This window comes from Callorhinus ursinus, unplaced genomic scaffold (genome assembly GCF_003265705.2).
Source record: "Callorhinus ursinus isolate GAN/ISIS: 27379988/994484 unplaced genomic scaffold, GSC_fseal_2.0 scaffold39, whole genome shotgun sequence".
Classification (NCBI taxonomy): Eukaryota; Metazoa; Chordata; class Mammalia; order Carnivora; family Otariidae; genus Callorhinus; species Callorhinus ursinus.
Genome location: NW_027397101.1, coordinates 15,759,174 through 15,778,166, shown reverse-complemented (window position 1 = coordinate 15,778,166; position 18,993 = coordinate 15,759,174). Strand labels below are relative to the sequence as shown.

The window sequence follows — 18,993 nt, the reverse complement described above, 5'->3', positions numbered from 1 at the left end:
CTTTAAATTTTTTATTGTTATGATAATCACCATACATTACATTACATCATTAGTTTTTGATGTAGTGTTCCACGATTCATTGTTTGTGCCTAACACCCAGTGCTCCATGCAGAACATGCCCTCTTTAATACCCATCACCAGGCTAACCCATCCCCCCGCCCCCTCCCCTCTAGAACCCTCAGTTTGTTTTTCGGAGTCCATCATCTCTCATGGTTTGTCTCGCCCTCACATTTACTCCCCTTCATTCTTCCCCTCCTCCTATCTTCTTTTTTTTTTTTCTTAACATATATTGCATTATTTGTTTCACAGGTACAGATCTCTGATTCAACAGCCTTGCACAATTCACAGCGCTCACCATAGCACATACCCTCCCCAATGTCTATCACCCAGCCACCCGATCCCTCCCACCCCCCCCAGCACTCCAGCAACCCTCAGTTTGTTTCCTGAGATTAAGAATTCCTCATATCAGTGAGGTCATATGATACATGTCTTTCTCTGATTGACTTATTTCACTCAGCATAACACCCTCCAGTTCCATCCACGTCATTGCAAATGGCAAGATCTCATTCCTTTTGATGGCTGCATAATATTCCATTGTGTATACATACCACAATTTCCCTGATGCCAAGCGATGTTGAGCACTTTTTCATGTGTCTGTTGGCCATTTGGATGTCTTCTTTGGAAAAATGTCTGTTCATGTCTTCTGCCCATTTCTTGATTGGATTATTTGTTCTTTGGGTGTTGAGTTTGATAAGTTCTTTATAGATTTTGGATACGAGCCCTTTATCTGATATGTCGTTTGCAAATATCTTCTCCCATTCTGTCGGTTGTCTTTTGGTTTTGTGGACTGTTTCTTTTGCTGTGCAAAAGCTTTTTATCTTGATGAAATCCCAAGAGTTCATTTTTGCCCTTGCTTCCCTTGCCTTTGGCGATGTTTCTGGCAAGAAGTTGCTGTGGCTGAGGTCGAAGAGGTTGCTGCCTGTGTCCTTCTGTAGGATTTTGATGGACTCCTGTCTCACATTTAGGTCTTCAACCATTTGGAGTCTATTTTTGTGTGTGGTGTAAGGAAATGGTCCAGTTTCATTCTTCTGCATGTGGCTGTCCAATTTTCCCAGCACCATTTGTTGAAGAGACTTTTTTCCATTGGACATTCTTTCCTGCTTTGTCGAAGATTGGTTGACCATAGAGTTGAAGGTCCATTTCTGGGCTCTCTATTCTGTTCCATGGATCTATGTGTTTGTTTTTGGGCCAGTACCCTACTGTCTTGATGATGACAGCTTTGTAATAGAGCTGGAAGTCCGGAATTGTGATGCCGCCAGCTTTGCTTTTCTTTTTCAACATTCCTCTGGCTATTCGGGGTCTCTTCTGGTTCCATACAAATTTTAGGATTATTTGTTCCATTTCTTTGAAAAAAGCTGATGGTATTTTGATGGGGATTGCATTGAATGTGTAGATTGCTCTAGGTAGCATTGACATCTTCATAATGTTTGTTCTTCCAATCCATGAGCATGGAACGTTTTTCCATTTCTTTGTGTCTTCCTCAATTTCTTTTATGAGTATTTTATAGTTTTCTGAGTACAGATCCTTTGCCTCTTTGGTTAAATTTATTCCTAGGTATCTTATGGTTTTGGGTGCAATTGTAAATGGGATCGACTCCTGGATTTGTCTCTCTTCTGTCTTGTTGTTGGTGTATAGGAATGCCACTGATTTCTGTGCCTTGAAATTATATCCTGCTACTTTACTGAATACCTGTATGAGTTCTAGCAGTTTTGGGGTGGAGTCTTTTGGGTTTTCCACATACAGTATCATATCATCTGCAAAGAGTGAGAGTTTGACTGCCTCTTTGCTGATTTGGATGCCTTTGATTTCTTTCTGTTGTCTGATTGCTGTGGCTAGGACTTCTAATACTACGTTGAATAGCAGTGGTGACAGTGGACATCCCTGCCGCGTTCCTCACCTTAGGGGAAAAGCTCTCAGCTTTTCGCCATTGAGGATGATATTTGCTGTGGGTTTTTCATAGATGGCTTTTATGATATTGAGGTATGTACCCTCTGTCGCTATACTCTGAAGAGTTTTGATCAAGAAAGGATGCTGTACATTGTCAAATGCTTTTTCTGCATCTGTTGAGAGGATCATATGATTCTTGTTCTTTCTTTTGTCAATATATTGTATCATGTTGATTGATTTGCGGATGTTGAACCAACCTTGCAGCCCAGGGATAAATCCCACTTGGTCATGGTGAATAATCCTTTTAATGTACTGTTGGATCCTATTGGCTCGTATTTTGATGAGAATTTTTGCATCCATGTTCAAAGATATTGGTCTGTAATTCTCCTTTTTGATGGCGTCTCTGGTTTTGGGATCAAGGTAATGATGGCCTCATGAAATGAGTTTGGAAGTTTTCCTTCCATTTTTATTTTTTGGAATGGGCTTTGGTTTTTGGGAGATTTTTGATGACTGCTTCAATTTCCATAGTGGTTATAGGTCTGTTCAGGTATTCTATTTCTTACTGGTTCAATTTTGGTAGTTGATACATCTCTAGGAGTGCATCCATTTCTTCTAGGTTATCTAATTTGCTGGCATAGAGTTGCTTATAATATGTTCTTATAATTGTTTGTATTTCTTTGGAGTTGGTTGTGATCTCCCCTCTTTCATTCATGATTTTGTTGATTTGGGTCATTTCTCCTTTCTTTTTGATAAGTTCAGCCAGGGGTTTATCAATCTTGTTAATTTCTTTCAAAGAACTAGCTCCTAGTTTCGTTGATCTGTTCTACTGTTCTTTTGGTTTCTATTTCATTGATTTCTGCTCTGATCTTTATTATTTCTCTTCTCCTGCTGGGTTCAGGCTTTATTTGCTGTTTTTTCTCTAGCTCCTTTAGGTGTAGGGTTAGGCTGTGTATTTGAGACCTTTCCTGTTTCTTGAGAAAGGCTTGTATTGCTATATACTTTCCTCTTAGAACTGCCTTTGCTGTATTCCAAAGATTTTGAGCAGTTGTGTTTTCATTTTCATTGGTTTCCATGAATTTTTTTAATTCCTCTTTATATTCCTGGTTGACCCATTCATTCTTTAGTAGGATGCTCTTTAGCCTCCATGTATTTGAGTTCTTTCTGACTTTACTCTTGTGATTGAGTTCTAGTTTCAATGCATTGTGGTCTGAAAATATGCAGGGAATAATCCTAATCTTTTGGTACCGGTTGAGACCTGATTTGTGACCTAGGATGTGATCTATTTTGGAGAATGTTCCATGGGCACTAGAGAAGAATGTGTATTCCGTTGCTTTGGGATGGAATGTTGTGAACATGTCTGTGAAGTCCATTTGGTCCAGTATGTCATTTAAGGTCTTTATTTCCTTGTTGATCTTTTGCTTTTAGATGATCTGTCCATTTCAGTGAGGGGGGTGTTAAAGTCCCCCACTATTATTATATTGTTGTCAATGTGTTTCTTTGCTTTTGTTATTAATTGCCTTATATAATTGGCTGCTCCCATGTTAGGAGCATAGATATTTACAATTGTTAGATCTTGTTGGATAGACCCTTTAAGTAGGATATAGTGTCCTTCCTCATCTCTTATTAGACAGTCTTTGTTTTAAAATCTAATTTGTCTGATATAAGGATTGCCACCCCAGCTTTCTTTTGGTGTCCATTAGCATGGTAAATGGTTTTCCACCCCTTCACTTTCAATGTGGGGGTGTCTTTGGGTCTAAAATGAGTCTCTTGCAGACAGCATGTTGATGGGTCTTGTTTTTTTATCCAGTCTGATAGCCTGTGTCTTTTGATTGGGGAATTTAGCCCATTTACATGCAGGGTAACTATTGAAAGATATAAATTTAGTGCCATTGTATTGCCTGTAAGGTGACTGTTACTGTTTATTGTCTGTGTTCTTTTCTGGTCTATGCTGCTTTTAGGCTCTCTCTTTGCTTAGAGAACCCCTTCAATATTTCTTGGAGGGCTGGTTTCGTGTTTGCAAATTCCTTTAGTTTTTGTTTGTCCTGGAAGCTTTTTATCTCTCCTTCTATTTTCAATGACAGCCTAGCTGGATATAGTATTCTTGGCTGCATATTTTTCTTGTTTAGTGCTCTGAAGATATCATACCAGTCCTTTCTGGCCTGCCAGGCTCTGTGGATAGGTCTGTTGCCAATCTAATGTTTCTACCATTATAGGTTACGTATCTCTTCTCCCGAGCTGCTTTCAAGATTTTCTCTTTGTCTCTGAGACTCATAAGTTTTACTATTAGATGTTGGGGTCTTGACCTATTTTTATTGATTTTGAGAGGGGTTCTCTGTGCCTCCTGGATTTTGATGCCTGTTTCCTTCCCCACATTAGGGAAGTTCTCTGCTCTAATTTGCTCCAATATACCTTCTGCCCCTCTCTCTCTTTATTCTTCTTCTGGGATCCCAAGTATTCTAATGTTGTTTCGTCTTATGGTATCACTTATCTCTCGAATTCTGCCCTCGTGATCCAGTAGTTGTTTCTCTCTTTCTCAGCTTATTTTCCATCATTTGGTCTTCTATATCGCTAATTCTCTCTTCTGCCTCATTTATCCTAGCAGTTAGTGCCTCCATTTTTGATTGTACCTCATGAATAGCCTTTTTTGATTTCGATTTGGTTATAGTTCTTTTATTCTCCAGGAAGGGTTTCTCTAATAACTTCCATGATTTTTTCAAGCCCAGCTGGTATCTTTAAAATCATGATTCTGAACTCTAGGTCCGACATCTTACTAATGTCTGTATTGAGTAGGTCCCTGGCAGTCGCTACTACCTCTTGTTCTTTTTGTTGAGGTGATTTTTTTCGTATTGTCATTTTGTCCAGAGGAGAATAGATGAATGAGAGAACAAAATGCTAACAGGTTAACAACGTCCCCAAAAAATATACTCTAAGCAAATCAGGAAAGACCTGAAACCAGGGGAAAAGAAAAGGAAAGAAAGAAAAAAGAAAGAGAAAAAAAAGGACAAGAAAAAGATAAAAACAAAAACAGAACAATACAAAAAAAACAGAATATGATCAAATATGATCAGGCTAGTGCATAGATCAGTGCCACACACTAGATTTTGGGTGTATTTTGGTCTGTTAGAAGAAAGTGCCTCCTAAAATTTTAAAGAAAGAAAGACATATGTGTACAAAATAAGGGTTGATACAATGAAGGGATGGAATATGATTGTAAAGATGAAAATTATAAAAGATTTTATAAAAGGAATTGATAATGTAAGAAGTTATTTGAAAAAAGAAAGATTATAAAAAAAAAGAAAAAAAAAGGGAGAGAATGTGATCAGGCAGGAGACTAGAACAAAGCCTTATACTAGTTATTTATGGTATATTTTGATCCGTTAGAAGAAACTGTATCTCAAAATTTTAAAGAGGGAACAACTTATATATATATATATGCCAAAAATAGGGGTAACTACTATGAAGGGATAGAATATGACTCTAAAAATGAAAAATAAAATTTTTTTTAAAAGGATTGATATGATGTTGGTTGAAAAAAGGAAAAATAAAAATTCAAAAAAAAAGTTAAAAAAAATTAACTTTGAAAGACTAAAGAATCATGGTAAACAAGCCATGAATTCTATGTGCAATATTCCCCTAGCGCTGGAGTTCTCTTGTTCTCATTGATCGGTAAACTTGGTCTTGGCTGGCTGTTCTTGCCGATCTTCTGGGGGAGGGGCCTGTTGCCGTGGTTCCCAAATGTCTTTGCCGGAGGCGGAATTGCCCCGCCCTTGTCCGTCCGGGCTGAGCAATCTGCTCGGGTTTGCTCTTGGGAGCTTTTGTCTCCTGCAAGCTCTCCGTACAGCTTTGGAGGATGAGAGTGAAAATGGTGGCCTCCCAATCTCTGCCCTGGAGGAGCCGAGAACTTGGGGCCCCGCTCCTCAGTGCACCCCCAGAGAAAAGCAGTCAGTCACTCCCCTCTTGCCGGTCTCTGGCCACACTCCATGCTCACCCAGCCTGTGACCGAGCATTTCTATCTCTGGCACCCGACCCTGTGTGGAGTCTCCAAACCCAGCAGATCCCTGCGGTGCGCTCCCCCGCGCCGCTCTTCCCCTGGGGAGGGAGTGGAGTCTCCCCAGATCCTCCGCTTGTTGGGTCCCTGCTGGAGGAGCAGTGGCCCGACTGCCGCGGATCACGGTTTATGGCAACCCCGAGCTGAGAGCCCGCGCCTCAGCTCCGTCTCTGCAGCTGGCTTCCCTGTTCAGATACTGGGGAGCTCTGCCGCACTCAGGCACCCCCGGTCTTTCTGTGACCCCGAGGGTCCTGAGACCACACCGTCCCGTGAGGGTTCCATCCCCAGCTAAGCCACTGGAGCGATGTCCCTCAGCGGAGCTGACTTCTAAAAGTTCCGATTTTGTGCTCCGCGGCTCTATCACTTGTCAGAAGCGGCTGCCGGAGGCTCTGTTTCCCGCCATCTATCCTCCCAAATATCGCCTCGGATTCGCTTCTCCGCATGTCCTACCTTCCAGAAAGTGGTCGCTTTTCTGCTGAGAGTTGTTGCTATTCTTTTCTTCGATCTCCTGTTGAGTTCATAGGTGTTCAGAATGGTGTGATCCCTATTTAGCTGAATTCCTGAGACCAGACGAAATCCAGGTTTCCTACTCCTCCGCCATCTTAAGCATGTAAAATTTAATATAGTTCCTGGTGCAGAGTGAGCACTAAGTCTCAGGGGCTGGCCTGGTCGATAATCACCACCATCACTGATAACTAAGCAAATAGAAAATGTTGGACACAGGAATCACTTTGAAATTTTATTATGAGAAAAATTTGGGTGTAGTTTCTGAACTGGGAGGTTCTTATACTTTTAGCCTCACTTTAGTCTTCACATTAGCCTGAGATATCTCTAAAGGTGGTAACTACCTTATGGAGAGAATGTGTGTGGAGCTTCAGGAAATCTTAGGAAGATACCCTGCACTCACTAACAAACGTACTTTTTTGGGAAAAGTTCACAGAATAGTAAGTGGATGCTTACCAAAATAATCAGAACTATTAATAAATTAAGAGCAAGTGTTATGAATATGCTTTACAACATGGGAAACATGATGAGACATTCATTTATACTGTTAAAAGAAGTTTACTTTGTGTGGAAATAGAGAATATTTTTTTAAAAAGTACATATTTTAAGATCGTAAATAAGCTGTTACTTTTATTTTGCATGTGATTTCCATTTACAGAATAGGTAGCATACTCTGTTTATCACTTTCCAGCTTGTTACTTTTCGCTCAGTTGAGTGTTTTGGATGTTTATCCTGATGACACTTCAATTCAGTGTAGTTGTTGCAGTGAATTTCAGTGTATGAGTACACCACTCTTTATTCCCAGGTCAATATTTGACTACTGACACTACTATAATAATTCTGTGCAATAAATATCTCTATTTCCTTATATATATCTCTGAGAATTTATATAGGTATGTATCCATAAGAGGAATTGCTGGCTCATAGATTTATTTATTTTTTTAAAAAAGATTCTATGTATTTATTTGACAGAAAGCACAGAAGCGGGAGGAGAGGCAGGGAGAGGGAGAAGCAGGCTTCCCGCTGAGCAGAGAGCCGCACACCAGGCTCTATCCCGGGACCCTTGAGATCATAACCTGAGCTGAAGGGAGACACTTAACTGACTGAGCCACACGGGCGCCCCTGGCTCATAGATTTAAATGTACTGTTTACTTTATGAGAAGTTGTCAACTTGCTTTTTATGGTGGCTGTACCAATTTTTACTTCAATTCTCAATATACGCCAGTTCCCTTTTCCTCACATCCTTGTTACCACATCATATGATCATTGAAACATGTTTTTGTCAATCTGATAGGTAGAAAATGGTATCTTGTCTTAATAAACAATGTCTGAGCAAAACAGGATTAAGGTGGTGGGGTGCACATTTTCTCACTTGTCCATGTGGATTGAATTTTGTATCTTGTTTACATTGCTTCAGTAATCATAATCTCAATCATCATGATAAGAGTAATAAAAGATTGACTGATTGCTGTATGCCAAAACTTCGTGTTGCACTTTGCATACATTCATTAATTTAATCCTCACACCTAAGTCTGATGTAGAGCGACTTACTGGCTCCGTTTCACAGCTGAGGAAGGTAAGAGAGAGACTAAATAAGTTGCAGAGGGTCATACAACTGTTAAGGAGCAAAAAATCAGGACTCACACCCAGGGATTCAGTTCAGAGCTCAGGCAGCCTGGCCTCAGAGCCCTTTTACCTTTTCTTTTTCTGAATTTCATCCTTTGTAAGCCTGTGTATAGGGCTTAAGAAACGCTGTCATTTTTCCATACAATTAACTCTGAACATGCTCTGTAAAACTTTACCGTTATAGGTCCCCTTTTTCTGTCCAGGGAATGTTTCCCATGTTCTGTTCAGTGAGGGAGTCTCGTTCCTCAGCACTGTGGTCATTTTGGCAGCTCTGTGTTCCTCTTCAATCTTCTCCAGTATTTTAAGTAGTTACGGCCTTTCTTTCAGAGAGTACACTATATTTGAAAACACTTTGCTATCTGCCAGACCCCAGGTAGGCATACAGGGCTGTTATCCAAAGATTGTTTAACCTCTTTGCTCCTCTTCCCTTGATGAAATGGGGCTAATAAGAGTATCCATCTCAAAAAAAAAAAAAAAGCATCCATCTCATAGGGATGATGTGAGAATTAAAGTATGTGGAATTCACCTAGAGAATAGTGCTGAGCACATAATAAGCACTTGAGTGCTGCTATTATTTTTATTATTTAAGAAATTATAAGAATCACTTTCCAATTCACACTAACTACAGAGAACGCTAGGAGACATTTTCTTTCATTCTTTTATTTTTTTTTTCCTTTATAAGAGAAGGGTTAAGTAGTCCTACGAATGTATTCTGAATTCCTAAATGTTTACTACAAATGGCTAAATATACTGACTTCTTTACTTCGCCTTGTTATTTTAGGAACTGCTTTCAGAAACAAGGAAGGATTTTGGTTCTTGTCTTTCACAGAATTCCCATAGTGAAAGAAAATGATGACTAGGATTTTAACTAGTTTAAACTATTCACGGAAACATTATTAAGATTCAGGAACGTGGTGACATCCTTTCAAACTAAATAGTTTCTAGGATTTTAGATTTCTAATAAGGAAAAGAAACGCTGACCTCAGGTACCTCCATCTGACTGGGGACTGTCATCCCCACCCCCTACCCCCAGTGCTCTTTTATCCCCAGCCTTTTCTTACTGGATCGCCCTCACCACACGAGAGTCCTTACTCCAATCCTTCCTCTCCTCTGGGATCTCCTCAAATCTCCTCAAATTGAGGGCATCTGTTTGGACCATGCTCTCTTCTCCTGTTTAATGTCCAACACTGACTCCCTTCCTGCAGCACAGAGCCGATTACAGTCTCATTATCTCAGAGCTCTCGGCTAGGGTTCTCGGCATTTCTCGCAGCCAGACAATTCCTCTTATGGATACATACCTATATAAATTCTCATAGATATATATATAAGGAAATGTCAAATATTGACCTGCAAATGTTCTCATTCTTCTCTCCCAGTCTTACTGCATTCATAGCTCTTACAGCTATATGCAGTTACTCACTATGAGTGTCTGTGTGTGTTACATGGGTGGAGGAAGTACATTCAATGCAGAGCAGGTAGCAAAAGCACCAATGCCCCAAAGCGGGATAGCATGGCTGATGAACCTCAGGAATAGCAAGAAGATGCTGTGGTAGCTGGAGTGGAGAGCGGAGGCCAGAGAGCTGTGGGAGATGAGTTTAGGGGGTGGTGGTGGGATCAAATCATGAAGGGTACGGTCAGCCACTGCTTTCCATGTGCTGCCTGTTAGTTACTGGGTCTGCCTCGGCGAAGAAGACTTCTACAGGGATAAGCCTCTGACATAGCATGTGCAGCAATGTTCTTTTCCTTGATTTGATTGCCAAGCTTAGAAGTTACCATCTGTTCAGGAGTCGTTGAATTTCTTGATTATTTAATGTCTGCAATATTAGAGCTCCTGGAAAATGGTACTTTTGTATCGGTCCATGTCCCAGCCTGGAGTGTGAGTCCAGTATTTACTTGTAACAAATCAGCTTCAGAAATAATTAGTGTTTGTCAGACCCTATAAAACACATAATTGGGAAACTATTTAAAATGATTTTGTTGGGACACCTGGGTGGCTCAGTTGTTAAGCATCTGCCTTCGGCTCAGGTCGTGATCCCGGGGTCCTGGGATCAAGTCCCACATCGGGCTCCCTACTCAGCGGGAAGCCTGCTTCTCCGTCTCCCACTCCCCCTGCTTGTGTTTCCGCTCTCTCTGTCTCTCTTTGTCAAAAAATAAATAAAATCTTTAAAAAAAATAAAATGATTTTGTTTGCTACTGTTAAAACCTTAATAAATTGATGAAATTGGCAAAAATTAACTTATATTACCTCTTATTACATTGAGTTTTTTAAAATTTAGTTATAATTTTTGGCCATGTGAACCATTTTTAAGTATGCAGATCAGTGGCATTAAGAACATTCACATTGCTGTGTCACCATCACTACCATCTATCTCCAGAACACTTACATCATCTTACAAAACTGAAAATCTGTCTGCATTAAATATTAAATAATAATTCCCCATTTCTGCCCTCCCCACTTGCAACCACCATTCTACTTTCTTTTTTCCCCAGTTTTATTGAGAAATAACTGAACATACATCACTGTGTAAGTGATGTAAGACATATAACATGTTGGCTTGATTTTATATATATTGTAGAAAGATTATTACAGTAGGTTTCAGGTCTTACATTTAAAGTCCTTAATCCATCCAGTAGGTTTCAAGGATTTATATTTAAGTCCTTAATCCAAGTTAATTTTTGTGAGTGGTGTAAGATATGGGTCACCTTCATTCTTTTATATGTAAATATTCAGTTATCCCAGCACCATTTACTGAAGAGACTGTCTTTTCTCCATTGAGTATTCTTGCCTCCCTTGTCAAATATTAGTTGACCTTATATTCTTGGGTTTATTTCTGGGCTCTTGATTCTATTCCATTGGTCTATGTGTCTGTTTTTATGCCAGTACTAGACTGTTTTGATGACTTAAAACTTTATAGTATAGCTTCAAATCAGGAAGCGTGATGCCTCCTGCTTTGTTCTCTTTTTCTCAGGGTTTCCTTGACTATTCAGTCTTTTGTAATTCTATATAAATGTCAGCAGTGTTTTTTCTATTTCTTTAAAAAATGCCCTTGGAATCTTGATAGGAATTGCATTTAATCTGTAGATGGCTTTTGATAGCATTTCATGTTTTAGCAATATTCTTCCAACCCACGAACACAGGATACCTTTCCATTTCTGTCTTCTTTGATTTATTTTATCAATGTCTTGTTTTCAGAACAGAGATAATTCTTCTTTAAATGGATTACTGTTTTATTATTTTTGATGCTATTGTAAATGAGATCGATTTTCTTCCAGAAAGTTTGTTGTTAGTGTATAGAAGTGCTCCTTATTTTTGCATGTTAATTTTGTATCCCACAACTTTACTGAATTCATTGATTAGATCTGATAGTTTTTTGGTTGAGTTTTTAGGATTTTTTAACATATGAAATTATGTCATTTACAAATAGAGACAGTTTTACTTCTTCCTTTCCAATTCTGATACTTTTTATTTTTCTTGCCTGATTGCTATAGGTAGGCTTTCCAGTACTGTATTGACTAAGTTTGGTCAAAGTGGGCACCTCTCTCTTATTCCTGATCTTAGAGGAAAAGCTTTCATCCTTTCACTATTGAGTTTGATGTTAGCTTCAGCCTTGCTATATATGGCCTTTATTATGTTGAGATATGTTCCTTCTATGCCTAATTTGTTGAGTTTTTATCATGAAAGGATGTCAGCTTTTGCCAAATGCTTTTTTTCCCCCTCTCTCTATGAAATGTCCATGTAATTCTTTTATTTTGTTCTATTAATGTGATTTGTCACATTGGTTGGTTTGCCTAGGTTGTACCATCCCTGCATCCCAGGGATACATCCTGCTTAATCTTGGTGAGTGGTCCTTTTAATGTGCTGCAGAATTCAGTTTGCTAATATTTTATTGAGAATTTTTGAATACATATTCACCGGCAATATTGTATACTGTAGTTTTCTAGTACTGACCTTTTCTGGTTTTGGTATCAGGATAATGCTAGTCTTATACAATGAGTTTGGGTGCGTTCCTTCCTCTTTGATTTTTGGAAGCGTTTTAGAAAGATTGGTGTTTATTCTTCTTAAGTGACTAGTAAAATTTACCAGTGAAGCCATCTGGTTCTGGACTTTTCTTTGTTGGGGGACTGTTGATAACTGATTCAATCTCCTTACTAGTTATTGGTCTATTCAGATTTTCTATTTCTTCCTGATTCAATCTTAGTAAGTTGTATGTTTCTAAGAATTTTTCCATTTCTTCTAGGTTGTCCAGTTTGTTGGTGTATAGTTGTTCATAATAGCCTCTTGTGATCCTTTGAATTTCTGTGCTAACAGTTATAATGTCTTATTTTTCATTTATAATTTTGTCTATTTGGGTCCTTTTTCCTTGGTTAGTGTAGCTAGGGGCCTGTCAATTTTGTTTATCTTTACAAAGAACCAACTCTTGATTTGATTAGTCTTTTCTATTATTTGTCTCTTCTCTATTTCATTTGTTTCTGCTGTCATCTTTACTCTCGCCTTCCTTCTGCCGAATTTGGAGTCAGTTTATTCTTTTTCTAGTTCGTTAAAACATAGAGTTATGTTGCTTATTTGGGATCTTTCTAGTCTCTCAATGTTGGCATATATTGCTATGCATTTCACTCTCAGAATTGCTTTTGTTTCATCCCATAAGTTCTAGTACATTGTGTCTCCATCTTCATTTGTCTCATGGAACTTTTTACCATTCCCCTTTCTGTCTCTATGGATTTGACTATTTTAGATACATCATATAAATGAATTTGTATAGTATTTGTCCTTTATTTCACTTAACATAATGTTTTCAATGTTCATCTGTGTTGTAGCATGTATCAGAATTTTTTCCCCTTCTAAGGCTAAATAATATTCCATGGTATGTATATACCATTTTGTTTATCCATTCATCTTTAGATGGACACTTGGTTATTGTGAATGATTTTGCTTATGAACATGGCTGTACAGATATTTCTTCAAGACCTTTCTTTAATTTTGAGAGGATTGAGCAGGGGAGAGGGGGAGAGGGAGAAGCAGACTCCCTGCTGAGCAAGGAGGCTGATGCGGGAAATGGTCCCAGGACTCTGGGATCATGACCTGAGCCGGAGGCAGACACTTAACCAACTGAGCCACCCCGGTGTCTGTTTTTTGTTTTTTTGTTTTTGTTTTTGTTTTTGTTTTTGATAGTAGCCATCCCAGTGCGTAGGTACAAGGTGGTATCACATTATGGTTTTGATTTGCATTTCCCTAATCATCGGTGATGTTGAACATCTTTTCATATGCTTATGGACCATTTGTATATCTTCTTTGGAGAAGTGTCTATTTAATTCCTTTGCCCATTTAAATCAGATTGTTTATTTTTTTTATTGTTGAGTTTTTGGTGTTCTCTTTATATTCTGGATATTAATCCCTTATGCAGAAAGTGATTTGCAAATATTTTCTTCCATTCTGTGAGTTACCTTTTTACTTTATTGAACGTATTTTTTGATTAACAAAAGCTTTTAATTTTGTTGAAGTTTAATTTGTCTGTCTTAATTTTGCCTTTGGTGTCCTATCCCAAAATTGTTGCAAAACCCAGCATTGTTAGGCTTCTCCCGCCTAAGCTTTCTTATAAGAGCTTAATTTTTTTTTTATCCTTATAGGGTTGAACTTTGGAGAGAACCAAGCAAATCCTTGGGCATCAGCATTGTTGGTGGAAGAGGCATGGGGAGTCGTCTAAGCAACGGTGAAGTGATGAGGGGCATTTTCATCAAACACGTTCTTGAAGATAGTCCAGCTGGCAAAAATGGAACCTTGAAACCTGGAGATAGAATAGTAGAGGTACCCTCTAGTGAGCTTTCTGTGCCAAAGTTCTTCACCTGTTCCATCCTCTTTACTAAGGGAATCATCATCTTTATACTGGTCACTTGACCCAACGTGAAAGTAGAATCTTTTGTGGTTAAAGCATTTCTTTCTTATATGTTCTATTTCATCCATAATTTTTCTCTTTAGTGCATGGTGACAGATTATATATTTCGATTCAGAGACTGATGTTTGGAGATATAACCATTTTAAAAAACATTGGCCCTGAGTTAAAATAATGAAGTTCTATTTGAAAGAACAAAGCAAATTTCCTGGGGAAAAAATGGAATTGTTTGAAATTATGTATACATGCACAAAATATATACATCATAACTAAGTTCTCCAGTGAGATTTTATTTTAAGAAATGCTTTGTCATGATCATTCATTGTAGATTAACTTTGTTGGGTAAGATAGTTTTCCAAGTGAGTCTTTATGGTAAATCTTTTATGCTAATTACCTTGATTATCTTGTACATAAATGCTCCCACCCCACAATCCAGGCTCAGATTTTCCTCCTCCTTCTTCTCAGTGCTGTGCCCATTCATCACTTAGGAGTGTGTGTGTGTTTGTATTTACACACTCATGTATGTGTAACTTTGGTATGTGCAAGAGAAGTATTTGGTCAAATTGTTCCTAATCTCTTAAATCAAAACAAAGTATAATATTTTAAATAGACTTTTCTCCCATGGCCACTACTCATTACTCAGCAAATATTCCTGGAGCAGCTGTTGCGTTCCAGATGCTATGACAAGCTCTGGGCGTTCCGCAGGAAACAAGCACCATGCTTGCCTGTCAAGTGTCACTTCAGAACAGTGTGATAAATTATTTGATCAGAGAAAGTGTAGTTTTAGTTAAGAGGGTAGAGGGAAGGTACCTGACCCAGATTTGCTAAGTTGTCAGGATTTATAGAGTAGAGTAAAAGAGACAACTTCCCAGTAGAAACCAATCACTTTATTGCTATAAGGACCGTGATATATACTTTATACAAGTGATTGTCTCTCATTTTCTAAATCCATATAACTTACCATTAAAATGCATTGATTGCATAGAAGAAGGTTACAACCTTTTAACCACAACTTTAAAATGAACATTTTTAGGATTTATTTATTTAGTCCTTCACTGGTTGATTGTCTGTGAGAGCTGAAGATGAGGAAGATTGAGGCTTGGGAGGACACAAGGGTCATGTCTGTTTTGTCTTGTTTTTATCTCCAACCATTTGTAAGGAAGAATGATGGGCTTGTTCTCTCTTCCTGCATCCTTACCTTTCACTAGGGGATATCTTAGCCCCTTTACTTAGGATACTATCTAAAATTCCCAATTTCAGATTATCACAGGGCAGTTTATTTTATGGCTAATTCACTGTTGAATTATCAGCACCTTTGACTTAAGGAGAAAAAGTAAGAAATATTTATAATTATTTCTGGAAAGGATTGATCACAGTTGGCACCAAAATGTTGTTTAAATGTATTGAGGGAGTTAAAGCATCCCTTTCAAATTGAAAAGGTATTTTGTGTGTGTGTGTTGCAAAGTACTGTGTGCTGTTTAGCAGTGGTTTGTTGAGGGCTGTTATGTATGGGGATTTTTCTAGTAAGTAAGAAAGCTTAGGCCTCTGTAATCCTGGGGATTCTGAAACCTCTGTCTGCCAAGTATTTAGACTAGACTAGTCAAGACCTACAAGGTATTCCATTCTAAGTATATAGAGTTCTTTGGACTTGAGCAAAGATATTTAATGTCCTACTAAATGTTTCCACAAATGGAATATATAGTAGACATGAGTACTAACTTTTATTCTATAAAAAAATGAAAACCATTTTTAATATGCACTGAAATGCATATTACATTATCTAAATATCAACTGGGGGAGGTTTTCAGTTAAAATTCTTTTAAAGATGATGATGTTCTATGCAGAGATCTAATAATTAATTTTCTTTTCCAGAATTGTGTCTACTCTGATTTTGCTATTTTGTTATATATATCCTATTGTGTGATAATTGGAAATGATAAAATGATAATAGTATCCTATAGTTTTCTGGCAGGATTAGCATTTGGCCTTTCAAACTATTTTCCTTCCTATTCATATAGTACGTTAGTTTAGCTGATTATCACCCAGGCAATCCATGGTCAATAAAAAGTTACAAAATAACATTCATTTTCAAGCTATTTATAGAAGAATTACTAGCAAGCACAATTTCTTGGCTTCCAGCTCCTATCATGTCTACTACAAAGATTCTTCTGCAAAACTAATCTTGCCATAACCTGATTTTTCTGAACATCAGAATTTTATTTTTCACTTCAAGCTTCCCTGTACAGAGAGAAACACACAAAGCATCGCCCACCCATTTCCCAAACTAGTCTATAATGGATCGGGAGAAAATGTGTACAGTGACTTTCATGCGAGGCAGTTCCCTTATATTATTTCTTTAATGATTTTGATTTATTAAAGGAACAACGGATAGTGTAAAGAAAGCAGAAGCAGAGCCTTCATGTCAACTGATGATTATTTCAGTTGATTATGGGGACCGAAAGCAAGGTCCAAAATAAGGGACCACAATCTGCTGGACAAATGCAAAGTTCTGGAGTCTCACAAGTAGTCTCAATTATTTTTGATTCTGAAACAGATTTTCCAGGAGCCTCACCCAGGATCCTCAGAACTCCAGATCCACAAATTGTTCTGTTGTTCTATAGCTTCTTGAAATGTTAAGCTGAGGCCTTCCATTGCAGGTGGATGGAATGGACCTCAGAGATGCAAGCCATGAGCAAGCTGTGGAAGCCATTCGGAAAGCAGGCAACCCCGTAGTCTTTATGGTACAGAGCATTATAAACAGACCAAGGGTAAGCGAACAAAAAGGGCAAGGTAGGCAAATCCAAACAATGTTCAACTTGGAGTCTAACATATCAAGGGCCAAGTTGTCTCTAGGAGCAGATACCCAGTCTTGAAATCTCAGGAGACTTGTTAAAACTTTATATATATATATATATATATATTTTTTTTTAGTTGAGTTGTCCTGGAAATCCCTTCTACCGTGTTTAATAAACACTTCAAGTCTATTAAAAACATACAGAAGTAGGATCCATTGGTGGCCATAGGTATCTATATGGATAATTATTAGTATTCACCGTAGTCACAAAATATATGTTGTTAAGAGGAATGTGGTAGAATGACTTAGCTTACTAGTGTATGGCCTCTGAGTTCCTGAGAAGCCAGAGAGATTACATTTTCTTATGTATATATCCTCTAGACAGAATTTCTAACATATGCAATCCCATGATCACCTGTGAATCATCTTGAATGTATTTACTTGTCCCACTGAACATTCTACATAGTGGAAATTTAAGCAGTATGTTTATATACGAGTGATTTCATAACTGCTCCTTCCCAGCCATGATCACTGTATAGCTCTTCATCACTGGATAGCCCCCCGTGGACAGAAACCTACTAACCCATTTTACCATCAGTCATGACAGGTGAAATGGCTTTAAAAATATTTTAGAAAGTACAATGGATGCATTTAATTAATGTTGTTGATGGAGAAGATACTAAGCGAGTCTTTGTGTATTTGATATGCCCTAATGATTCTGAAGATGAAAATAATGCCAAAAGTTTAAAACTATTTTTTTACTATTCCTTCTTTATGTCTCAGTGAAAAAGAGTATTTGCATATGCAGCAGTTCTTAAGCATATTTGGGCCACATACCCCTTGGAAATTTCTTCAGAAACATATGTGTTCACTGAAAAGTTCATGTATCATTTTAGGAGCTTCCTAGATGTTCTGATACTTGTAGAGGTTCTACTTCTGGATTTTAGTGAAAATAAAACAACCCCTGTCATAGTGATTCTCTTTGAAATAGCTGCTCATTAGCTTTGAGGTTTGGTTGTCTTTAAAAGGAAAATGTCAACATATGTGAGGGAAATTAAAAGAACCATCTAAAACTTTAAAATATATAATTATTTTGTAGTTTATCATTTTAAAATTAAGAATATAAGAAATCAGTGCTCAAATGGTGGAAAGAGAGTAGCAAACAGCTCTGTAGCCGAGATCAGTAAAAGTAACTTGTCAGTCTTCTGTGCAGTGGAATTCAAAGTGACCAAATTTATCCTGTTGGTCCTTTCTTTTGTTGTCAAGACAGGTGTAGCTGTGGTCTGGGTTTACTGTAAGAAATGAATTTAGTAGTTCTTAATGTAAGCAGTTATCTTCACATCTGCAGTTTTTAATCATTCAGTTGTTTATTGTTAGGTAATAATTATCCATTCAGATGAGAAAATCTGCCAAATGGTCGGGCTGCATCATGCTGCATTCTCTTCAAATGGTATTCAGTTTGTTTAAATAACTAAAAATCTTTCCACATTTGTTTCCATTTGTTGTGTCAAACATAGATACAGCAGGATGGTATTGGTGAATGGCTGTTTAAGTTAAAACAATTTTTTATGTGTGTGGGTGGGTTTTATTCCTTTTGTTTTATTTTTAATTTCCAACTTTTAGATCATGTAGGACAATACTGTAAACTGCTGAATAGGATTCTTCATAGTACTTTTAAAAACTTAAAACTACAAACATTTCTTTCAATGCCAGTCACATTTTCTAATGAGCTGGGAAGATATTTTTCTCATACACCTGGAAAATATTCCTGTTTTACTGTCTGAGGTATAATGACACTTGATTTTATAGCAATTATTCCAGGAGAAATCTTGCCTAGAGTGACATGTTTAGTCAAGTTACATGTGATAGGATTCAGGGCACACTGCCCCAAAATAGGGCACACTGGCATATTGAATATTTTAAGCTGAAGGAATTTAGGAAAAGACAGCTGCTGGAATGATTCTGACCTCCCCCTTCTCCCCTGATTCAGGTCATAAAAACCCTCATGTGAAAGGTGCCTTCCCTGTACCTGGAGGAAAGGAACATCCTTACCTTCAGAGATGCAGGGGCACTGGGAGGGACCCGAATGAACACACCTTGCTAAGTTTTCCTCCGTTTTCCCACTTAGCTCATACTCTTTTGTCCTATCAAATTTCCCTGACTTTCCACTCTTCAGCAAACCTAGT

The 18,993-nt window shown here is 38.0% G+C and overlaps 1 protein-coding gene across 14 annotated transcripts in view; it reads left to right on the top strand.

The window, feature by feature from the left end:
• The window catches only part of MPDZ (multiple PDZ domain crumbs cell polarity complex component), a 167,602-nt gene that overhangs the window by 109,810 nt on the left and 38,799 nt on the right, over positions 1 to 18,993 (top strand). For 9 of the 14 annotated variants that reach the window (XM_073880795.1, XM_073880790.1, XM_073880788.1 and 6 more), the window contains 2 exons: positions 13,751 to 13,928; positions 16,671 to 16,781. In XM_073880795.1, coding sequence (XP_073736896.1) covers positions 13,751 to 13,928; positions 16,671 to 16,781 — 289 coding nt within the window. The remainder of the gene's footprint in view (positions 1 to 13,750; positions 13,929 to 16,670; positions 16,782 to 18,993) is intronic. The other 5 variants (XM_073880794.1, XM_073880791.1, XM_073880799.1 and 2 more) reach the window with 1 other exon arrangement.